Below are 11332 nucleotides of genomic sequence, written 5' to 3'. Positions count from 1 at the left end.
TTCAACGAGCAGGGGTCCACATACTTTTGATCATGTAGTGTACCTATCCAGGCATTGTAAGATTTGGCATGCATCACCAACACCTGGTCAGAGGAACCAACACCTGGTCAGAGGAACGCGTCCCAAATATTATAGCAATGTTTCAGTCGATGGCACGCAACCGTTATTTTTTTGCTTTGGACGCATTGATGTCGGAAGTCTGAGATTTCCGAGTTCCCAGTTGTTTTTGAACGCAGCATTAAGTCAGGAACGGACTACCATACATCACTTTCCCATCAAGCCCATCTGCTTTCTCTTCTATACTGAACAAAAATATGCAAGAATTTCAAAGATTTTACTGAGTTACAGTTCATATAAGGAAATAAGTCAATTTAAATCAATTCATTAGGCTCTAATCTATGGAATTCACATGACTGGGCAGGGGTGCAACCATGGGTTGGCCTGGGAGGGCATTGGCCCACCCACTTGGCAGCCAGGCCCACACACTGGGAAGCCAGGCCCAGCCAATCAGAATGAGTTTTTCCCCACAAAAGGGCTTTATTACAGACAGAAATACTCCTCAGTGTACTGCGGTTGTGAGGCCGGTTTGACGTACTGTTGAAAATCTCTTAAACGACATTGGAGGCGGCTTATGGTAGAGAAATGAACATTCAATTATCCGGCAACAGAGCTGGTGGAGTCAGCATGCCAATTGAGCTCTCCCTCAAAACTTGAGACATCTGTGGCATTGTGTTGTGTGACAAAACTGCACATTTTAGAGTGGTATTTTATTGTCCCCCGCACAAGGTGCACCTGTATAATTATCATGCTTAATCATGTTTAATCAACTTCTTGATATGCCACACCTGTCAGGTGGATGGATTATCTTGGAAAAGGAGAAATTCTCACTAACGGATATAAACTAATTTGTGCACAAAATTTGAGAGAAATAAGCTTTTTGTGCATATGGGCATTTCTGTGATTCTTCATTTCAGCTCATGAAACACGGGACCAATAATTTACATGTTGCATTTGTATTTTTGTGTAGTTAAGAGGATCAGGACAATGCCACATCCTTGCTCCTCTCTAAACTTTATCCTCCAATGCCTAGATATTTAAATATGGAACACACTCTTATTAGAGGTGAATATAGCCTGGAGGATCATGTAAGCATGGACAACCATCTAGTACACACAGACATAGCACTAGTAGGTCAGGGATATCCAAGAACACTCAGAAAACATGTTCCAGTACATGTTCCTGTACAATTCATTGTACATCTAATTCAGTGCACCTGAATGTTTCACACTTTTATGAGGAGCATATTCCTTGGTCTCTAGCAGCTGATTCTGACCCAGGCTAGGAGTTAGAGCATAGAGCCAGGCTAGGAGTTAGAGCACAATGATAATGCACTGATTATTATCTGAACTACATTGACTGATCATGAACACACACAACAGGTTAAATTGTAGTCCAAAAACCTGGTGTGTAGAGACTAGTCTGTTCAATTGAAGTGTGTACTCTGGTGACTACAAGGAAAAGACTCCTCTGGGCAAGTTCCAAAAACCGAATTGAGAGCAAAGGGAGAAATAAACATTCGTATCAGCTCGAGTGGCCTCAAGGAGATTTCGTTAAATCCCAGCTTCATCCTCTAGACCCGTCAAACTTAACTCTGGACCTCGAAGCCAGTTATAATGCATTCTTTCATTGTTCCCCTCTAATAAGGGACTGATTTAGACCTGGGACACCGGGTGTCTGCAATTAATTATCAGGTAGAACAGAAAACCAGAAGGAAGTGAATACCTTTTCTCTAGACTCTTTCTCTCCAGGTAGATACTAATGGACATTTAAGGAATTTACACATAGTACCTTTTTTTTTACCAAAGCCATGTTTTTGTGTTTTCTAAATCCCGTGCATTTCTTTTTATCTCATCTCCGTGTTAAGTGATAAGACTTCTCAAGTTTTCCCTTTTTGACGTTCCACATCTGTTTTGAGGCCCTGTTGTTGTTCAACAGTGGTAGGTTTTCTCCTATCACTGTTGAATTGCGATAAAGGCAATATTGACTGTTGCATCTGGTGAGATGGGCATGATGCCAACTGCATGTCTTCCTCTGTTTATGGAGCTTTGCAGAGCTGGGACCTGAGTCACACGTGGTGACCCTGGATTAGGGAATATTACCACTACACTACACCCACTATGGCATGAGATTATTATTTTGTTTTTCTTTGTGTCTACTTCTGCCCGATCAAAGCTAAAGCCGAACAGAGCTAAAGCCCAAACAAAGAAAAAGCCGAAAATCCATGTTACAGACTGCTTAGACAATCACGTTTAATCTGTGCAGTATTGTATGATTTTAGTCAACCAAACCACACCAACATCTGTCCCTCTACTGGTTTTCATCTAGCAGGGTCAGACCTAGTAGGCTTTAGGGAGATGGATGGGTAGACAAAATCAGGTTGCCGCTGTTGGAGAACTAGGGCCATTAATCTGATGACCCCAACACCACAGGGCAGTGATAGTGGAGTTTTATGACAAATAGGGGTTTTAACAGTCCTGTATAAATTCCCAACCTGGTCACGCACACCATGACAACCAACTGATACTTTCCTCCTCATCTCTCCACTGGATACGATATACCGTTGAAGTCAGAAGTTTACATACACTTAGGTTGGAGTCATTAAAACTTGTTTTTCAACCACTCCACACATTTCAAACTCTAGTTTTGGCAAGTCGGTTAGGACATCTACTTTGTGCATGACACGAGTCATTTTTCCAACAATTGTTTACAAACAGATTATTTCACTTATAATTCACTGTATCACAATTCCAGTGGGTCAGAAGTTTACATACACTAAGTTGACTGTGCCTTTAAACAGCTTGGAAAATTCCAGAAAATGATGGCATGGCTTTAGAAGCTTCTGATAGGCTAATTGACATCATTTGAGTCCATTGGAGGTGTACCTGTGGATGTATTTCAAGGCCTACCTTCAAACTCAGTGCCTCTTTGCTTGACATCATGGGAAAATTAAAGGAAATCAGCCAAGACCTCAGAAAAAAATTGTAATCCTCCACAAGTCTGGTTCATACTTGGGAGCAATTTCCAAAAGCCTGAAGGTACCACGTTCATCTGTACAAACAATAGTACGCAAGTATAAGCACCATGGGACCACGCAGCCGTCATACCACTCAGGAAGAAGTGGTAGAACAGCAAAGGACCTTGTGAAGATGCTGGAGGAAACAGGTACAAAAGTATCTATATTCACAGTAAAACGAGTCCTATATCGACATAACCTGAAAGGGCGCTCAGCAAGGAAGAAGCCACTGCTCCAAAACCGCCATAAAAAAGCCAGACTACGGTTTGCAACTGCACATGGGGACAAAGATCGTACTTTTTGGAGAAATGTCCTCTGGTCTGATGAAACAAAAATAGAACTGTTTGGCCATAATGACCATCCTTATGTTTGAAGGAAAAAGGGGGATGCTCGCAAGCCGAAGAACACCATCCCAACCATGAAACATGGGGTGGCAGCATCATGTTGTGAGGTTGCATTGCTGCAGGAGGGACTGGTGCATTTCACAAAATAGATGGCATCATGAGGTAGGAAAATTATGTGGAAATATTGAAGCAACATCTCAAGACATCAGTCAGGAAGTTTTTTTTTCTTCTTTTTTTTTGCTATCTGGACAGTGAAACAGCACCTCTCTGTCTCAGTATGTGTAGACCATGTATCTGATGCTGTCTGGACAGTTGTCACGTTCCTGACCTGTTTTCTGTTGTTTGGTATGTGTTTAATTGGTCAGGGCGTGAGTTGGGGTGGTTAGTCTATGTTATGTGTTTTCTATGTTGGGTTAATGGTTTGCCTGGTATGGTTCTCAATTAGAGGCAGGTGTGTGACGTTTCCTCTGATTGAGAGCCATATTAAGGTAGGTTGTTCTCACTGTTTGTTTGTGGGTGATTGTTCCTGTGTCTGTGTAATCCACATGGGACTGTTTCGTTTGTTCGTTCGTTTTAGGTAGTCTGTTCCTGTTCGTGCGTTCTTCGTCTATATGTAAGTTCGTTTGTTTCAGGTCTGTTGCCTTCGTTTATTGTTTTGTAGTTTGTTCTAGTGTTTTGTCAGTGTTTCGTCTGTTAAATAAATTCAGTATGTATTCATCACCCGCTGCGCCTTGGTCCGTTCAATCACTACAAGACGAACGTTACAGAATCACCCACCAAACCCGGATCAAGCAGCGGGTTAACGGGCAACAGCGACAGCAGCAGTGGTTCAAGGAGGAATGGACATGGGAGGAGATTCTGGACGGAGAAGGACCCTGGGCAGAGCCAGAGGAGTGTCGCCGCCCCAAAGCGGAGCTGGAGGCATCTAAAGCGGAGAGGCGGCATTATGAGGCGCTAGCAAGGCAGAGCGGCTGGAAGCCCGAGAGGCTCACCCAAAAATTTCTTGGGGGGGGGGGGGGGCGGGGGCTAAAGGGTAGTGTGGCTAAGTCAGGTAGGAGACCTGCGCCAACTTCCCGGGCTTACCGTGGAGAGCGAGAGTACGGGCAGACACCGTGTTACGCAGTAGAGCGCATGGTGTCTCCTGTACGTGTTCATAGCCCGGTGCGGGTTATTCCACCTCCCCGCACTAGCCGGGCTAGAGTGAGCATTGAGCCAAGTGCCATGAAGCCGGCTCAACATATCTGGCCTCCAGTACGTCTCCTCGGGCCGGTGTACATGGCACCAGCCTTACGCATGGTGTCCCCGGTTCGCCAACACAGCCCAGTGCGGGTTATTCCACCTCCCCGCACTGGACGGGCTACGGGGAGCATGCAACCAGGTAAGGTTGGGCAGGCTCAGTGCTCAAGGGAGCCAGTACGCCTGCACGGTCCGGTATATCAGGCGCCACCTTCCCGCCCCAGCCCAGTACCTCCAGTTCCAGCACCCCGCACTCGCCTTATGGTGCGTGTCTCCAGCCCGGTACCACCAGTTCCGGCACCACGCATCAAGCCTCCTGTGCGTCTCCAGAGCCCTGTACGCACTGTTCCTTCTCCCCGCACTTGCCCTGAGGTGTGTGCCCTCAGCCCGGTACCACCAGTGCCGGTACCACGCACCAGGCCTGTAGTGCGCATCGAGAGTCCAGTGTGCCCTGTTCCTGCTCCACGCACTAGCCTTGAGGTGCGTGTCTCCAGTCCGGTACCACCAGTTCCGGCACCACGCACCAGGCCTACTGTGCGCCTCAGCAGGTCAGAGTCGGCCGTCTGCCCAACGCCGCCTGCACTGCTCGTCTGCCCAGCACCGTCTGAGCCATCCGTCTGTCCAGCGCCGTCTGAGCCATCCGTCTGTCCAGCGCCGTCTGAGCCATCCGTCTGTCCAGCGCCGTCTGAGCCATCCGTCTGCACAGCGCCGTCTGAGCCATCCGTCTGCCCAGCGCCTTCTGAGCCATCCGTCTGCCCAGCGCCTTCTGAGCCATCCGTCTGCCACGAGCCATTAGAGCCGCCCGTCTGTCCCGAGCCATTAGAGCCGTCCGTCAGTCAAGAGCCGCCAGAGCCGTCCGTCAGTCAGGAGCCGCCAGAGCCGCCAGCCAGTCAGGAGCTGCCGGAGCCGCCAGCCAGTCAGGAGCTGCCGGAGCCGCCAGCCAGTCAGGAGCTGCCGGAGCCGCCAGCCAGTCAGGAGCTGCCGGAGCCGCCAGCCAGTCAGGAGCTGCCGGAGCCGCCAGCCAGTCAGGAGCTGCCGGAGCCGCCAGCCAGTCAGGAGCTGCCGGAGCCGCCAGCCAGTCAGGAGCTGCCGGAGCCGCCAGCCAGTCAGGAGCTGCCAGAGCTGCCCTACAGTCATGAGCTGCCCTTCAGTCATGAGCTGCCTTCCAGTCGTGAGCTGCCTTCCAGTCATGAGCTGCCTTCCAGTCATGAGCTGCCTTCCAGTCATGAGCTGCCTTCCAGTCATGAGCTGCCCTACAGTCCGGAGCTGCCACTCAGTCCGGAGCTGCCACTCAGTCCGGAGCTGCCACTCAGTCCGGAGCTGCCACTCAGTCCGGAGCTGCCACTCAGTCCGGAGCTGCCACTCAGTCCGGAGCTGCCACTAGTCCAGAGTTGTCCCTCTGTCCTGAGCTACCTCTTTGTCCTGAGCTACCTCTTTGTTCTGAGCTACCTCTTTGTCCTGAGCTACCTCTTTGTCCTGAGCTACCTCTCTGTCCTGAGTTGTCTCCTCTATTTAGGAGGGGCGTTGGTGAAGGTTCCTGGACCATGGTCGGGGGCGAGGGTCGCCACTCAAGGGACGCTAAGGAGGGGGACAAAGACAGTGGTGGAGTGGTGTCCTCGTCCACCACCGCGGACAGATGCCCACCCAGACCCTCCCCTTGACTTTTAGGGGTGCGCCCGGAGTTTGCACCTTGAGGGGGGGGGGGTTCTGTCACGTTCCTGACCTGTCTTCTGTTGTTTGGTATGTGTTTAATTGGTCAGGGCGTGAGTTGGGGTGGGTAGTCTATGTTATGTGTTTTCTATGTTGGATTAATGGTTTGCCTGGTATGGTTCTCAATTAGAGGCAGGTGTGTGACGTTTCCTCTGATTGAGAGCCATATTAAGGTAGGTTGTTCTCACTGTTTGTTTGTGGGTGATTGTTCCTGTGTCTGTGTAATCCACATGGGACTGTTTCGTTTGTTCGTTCGTTTTAGGTAGTCTGTTCCTGTTCGTGCGTTCTTCGTCTATATGTAAGTTCGTTTGTTTCAGGTCTGTTGCCTTCGTTTATTGTTTTGTAGTTTGTTCTAGTGTTTTGTCAGTGTTTCGTCTGTTAAATAAATTCAGTATGTATTCATCAACCGCTGCGCCTTGGTCCGTTCAATCACCACAAGACGAACGTTACAACAGTGAAACAACACCTCTCTGTCTCAGTATGTGTAGACCATGTATCTGATGCTGTCTGGACAGTGAAACAACACCTCTCTGTCTCAGTATGTGTAGACCATGTATCTGATACTGTCTGGACAGTGAAACAATGCCCGTCTGTCTCAGTATGTGTAGCCTATAGAATGTTATACAGTGCCTTCGGAAAGCATCCAGACCCCTTGACCTCCTCCACACCTTGCTACGCCACAGCCCCACTCCAAAATGGACCCCCCAAAAAAGTCCCCCTCATCAATCTACACACAATACCCCACAATGACAAAGCAAAAAGAGTTTTAAAAAATTATAAAATGAAATATTACATTTACATAGGTATTCAGACCCTTTACTCAGTACTTTGTTGAAGCACCTTTGACAGTGATTACAGCCTCAATTCTGCTTGGGTCAGTCAGGAAGTTAAAGCTTGGTCGCAAATGGGTCTTCCAAATGGACAATGACCCCAAGCATACTTCCAAAGTTGTGGCAAAATGGCTTAAGGACAACAAAGTCAAGGTATTGGAGTGGCCATCACAAAGCCCTGACCTCACACTTATATAAAATTTGTGGGCAGAACTGAAAAAGCGTGTGCGAGCAAGGAGGCCTACAAACTTGACTCGGTTACACCAGCTCTGTCAGAAGGAATGGGCCAAAATTCACCAAATTTATTGTGTGATGCTTGTGGAAGGCTACCCAAAACGTTTGATCCAAGTTAAACAATTTAAAGGCATTGCTACCAAATACTAATTTAGTGTATGTAAACTTCTGACCCACTAGGAATGTGATGAAAGAAATAAAAGCTGAAATAAATCATTCTCACTGCTATTATTCTGACATTTCACATTCTTAAAATAAAGTGGTGAACCAAACTGACCTAAAACAGGGAATTTTTACTAGGATTAAATGTCAAGTATTGTGAAAAACTGAGTTTAAATGTATTTGGCTAAGGTGTATGTAAACTTCCGACTTCAACTGTAAATTGGCAGGTTTGTCATCCCAAAGGTGTGCAAAGCAAACCTCATATGTAAAAAAAAAACAATTTAAACATAAATATTGTCATCAAGGACATCAGCCAATGGGGTTGAATCTGCCTGCGTAAAAATGTAATCTCTAGTTCTGCCTATAATATTCGACCATGCAGTGCACATACAGTCATACTGACGTCAAGCCCTGTCCAGTCATATCGTCCCGGACTGACTGGGTCTGGTCCTCGTCTCCAAGAGTCATCGGAAAAAGTGGGTTTGAGAATAGTAATCTGTCATATTTCATTATTTTATGAGAGGGATTATATATGGAATATTTCAATTGGAGCAAAAGATGCAGCCACTGTGTAGGCCTATGTGTGCCCAATAAAGCATATTGGTGAATTTTATATCTAATAATTTGAAAATCAATTTAAAGTAAGTGAGGTGTTTCTACCATCTGCAATAACGACTCTTATAATTGCGATTGGCCTACTGTATAACAATAGCCTAGAATATTATGTGTTTAGTACATTTTATCGTATTTTTTTCATTATTATCAAATATTAGGGTTGCAAGATATCCGTTATGAAATCCACTTTACCAATAATATAATCTGTATTTACTATTCCAGCTGCTGTCATGACTATATATGACGTCATTGCTTTACTCGTAGTGACAGCTCGACGCGAGACAGCACAGCGCGTGCCCTGTCCTGGAGTCAAATATGTTTACCACAGCTGTTCTTGCTGTAACATGCAGTTGAAGAGAGGAAGATAGTCATCCTTATTACAGTAACTTCAGTTCATGGTCTGTTTCTCTTATAGACCAATCATGCTGCCGGAGGGAACCGAGCCGACAAACTGTACTCTGTGTTGCTGGGCTGTGACCAACAAGATTTTGATGGTCGTTTTTATGGTCATCTTGATTTTTGCTATCTTGTTCGGCAACTCCGTGACATTAGCCGTACTGTGCGGAACTAAGCACTTTCATACGCCCCAGGGATATCTGAAGGCGTCGCTAGCGGTGGCTGACTTGGCGGTAGGGATATTCGTGGTGCCCGTCTCCGTTTACGCAGAGGTGTCGCTTATGTTGAACAACTCCGCGCCAGAATGGATCGTGAACAATTCACAAACAACAACTTTTCACCCGTGCAATTTAATTGGCCCCATTTTCGCTGGCTGCACCTTTGTGTCCATTACGACTATATTTTTCCTTACTATCGAACGGAGCATCGCAGTTTTGAGGCCGTTGCACAAGGAATCAGTCATTACGCGCAAACGAACCACTATCCTCATACTCTTCTCATGGATGGGAAGTTTCTTTCTGGCAGTGTCTCCGATGATTTTCAGCAATGAAATTGCCCTTGAATATAACCTTTGTAGTAGAATGTGCAATTACGCACTGGGCACCATCGACACGTTTCCTTCCCAGGCATGGAACATTCTCCTGCTCTTTCCCGCGTTTGATTTCACACTCCTTGGTGGAACCGTGGTGATAAATATAATTTCATTGTCTAGCATACGCCAGAACTCAAAGCAGAGAAAACATCTGGCTGAAAGCGAAAGCCAAAGCGGCTCCAAACCCACTTTCTCCGATATCAAGGCTGCCAAAACGATAGGGACCTTAACGCTGGCTTTTACGTTATCCTTCACCCCCATTGCTGTCTTTGTCGTGGGAAATGTTATTGGAAACGAATGGTGCAACTTTTCGCTTTTTGCTTTTTGGATACTGACTACGAATAGCTGTTGGAATGTTATAATATACAGCGTGAGAGACCAGAAGTTTAGGCTGCGCGCGCACAAGCTTCTGATTCCTTCCCAAATCAAGAATGTCTCCAAGACCTCAAAAACGGTGGACATTTTGTCTTAATCTCATTTTGACATTTCTGTACATGTCGAAATGACGGATTTATGATAATGGTACCAAAGACAATGTAATAACGAAAGCAAAGCAGCCTACAGAGAAATGCTAGGCTATAGTATCTATGTGATCGATGCTTTACGCACACACCTGTTAGGGCAGGGATCATCAACTAGGTTCAGCCGCAGGCAGATCTTTTGGTTAAGGGGCAGTAACATAATTACAAATAATGTGTCGACTACACATTTACCGCAAGAAGCCCAGATAGATAATATTTGACTATAACAATAATTTCAAACATTGCTTATATTTGTTTACGATCACATAACCTGAGTATACCAAACATTAGGAAAACCAATGCTTCCCACAGTTGTGTCAAATTGTCTGGATGTCTTTGGGTGGCGGACTATTCTTGATACACACGGGAAACTGTTAAACGTGAATAACCCAGCAGTATTGCGGTTCTTGACACAAACCGGTGCGCCTGGCAACTACTACCATAACTCGTTCAAAGGCACTTACATGTTTTGTCTTGCCCATTCACCCTCTGAATGGCACACACACAATCCATGTCTCAATTGTCTCAAGGTTTAAAAATCCTTCCTTAACTAGTCTCCTCCCCTTCATATACACTGATTGAAGTGGATGTAATACAGTGACATCAATAAGCGATCATAGCTTTCACCTAGATTTACCTGGTCTGTCTATGTCATGGAAAGAGGTGTTCTTAATGTTTTGTCTACTCAGTGTATATTTCTCCAATTTTTGGAATACTTTGGAACAGATTCCAAAAATTCAAATCACTTGGAGCTGATTTGCTGGTGTTTTCCCAGTCTTTTATGTCCAACAATAAAAAATAAAATTACATCATAAAAGCATAAAACGTTTTCAAATATGATGGTATAGCAGCTTTGTCTTACTTAGGCTATGTCATGTTCAGCGCACACTTAGCCATTTTGTGAAATTATTGTTTTTAGTTAGCAATACTTGTCTGCGTGTAAACTGTGTGTACTGCACTTGCTCAAATATGTGGTATTATTGACACAATGTGTTCTCTGACTATTAAAAATAAATGTATTTTTGTTACAAATACAATTTAGGGAGCCTGTTCAGATGGGTGGAAGTCGCACTTTCTATTAACACCATAATCACAGACGGGAGCTACACCTCACCTCACTCTGATAGGCTACTTTGGGGTAGAGCGGCGTGTGAGTGCGCAGAGGGTCAATCTCAACATTAACAAGAACATGGCAGCATATGAATTTGTTTTGTGCAGAAATTAAAATAGTTGGATATTAAAATTGTAGCCTGAAAGGAATGAATACGATGATGATGAAGAAGATGTGTAATGCGTCTGTTCTATTATAGGTGTCCTATAGGCAGGCCGAAGTGTCCATCATTGTCAATCTGATTACGCATACACCCACTCGTACGCGCACGCACATACACACAGGGAGAAAATATTCAAACGTTGCCAGTGGTAATCTTGAGCAGAGTTGGAATTTTTCTAAACCTGTCTTAAATTTCGTTTTGGGGATTACGGCTCCGCGGAGCTGCAATCATGAGTTTCTTCTCTGATATCCAGCCTTGCGCTTGCCACTCTTTTTCGTGGCGACTGACCATTCACATGAGAACCATCGCGCAATTTAAAATGCTCTTCGCCCCCCTACTCGCGCG

The 11332-nt window shown here is 45.7% G+C and overlaps 1 protein-coding gene across 1 annotated transcript; it reads left to right on the top strand.

Moving 5' to 3' along the window:
• Nucleotides 1-8511: 8511 nt before the first annotated feature.
• On the top strand, nucleotides 8512-10709 carry LOC129856701 (beta-2 adrenergic receptor-like). Its single transcript, XM_055924433.1, has one exon. The coding sequence runs from the start codon at nucleotides 8600-8602 to the stop codon at nucleotides 9662-9664; it is 1065 nt and encodes a 354-aa protein (XP_055780408.1). The 5' UTR covers nucleotides 8512-8599; the 3' UTR covers nucleotides 9665-10709.
• The last annotated feature ends 623 nt before the right edge of the window (nucleotides 10710-11332 follow it).

This window comes from Salvelinus fontinalis, chromosome 6, assembly GCF_029448725.1.
Source record: "Salvelinus fontinalis isolate EN_2023a chromosome 6, ASM2944872v1, whole genome shotgun sequence".
NCBI classification, from domain to species: domain Eukaryota; kingdom Metazoa; phylum Chordata; class Actinopteri; order Salmoniformes; family Salmonidae; genus Salvelinus; species Salvelinus fontinalis.
This window is presented reverse-complemented; position numbering and strand designations above follow the sequence as displayed.

Coding starts and splice junctions, on each gene's coding strand:
- LOC129856701 (XM_055924433.1), top strand. CDS start 8,600: ATGGTCTGTTTCTCTTATAGACCAATCATGCTGCCGGAGGGAACCGAG.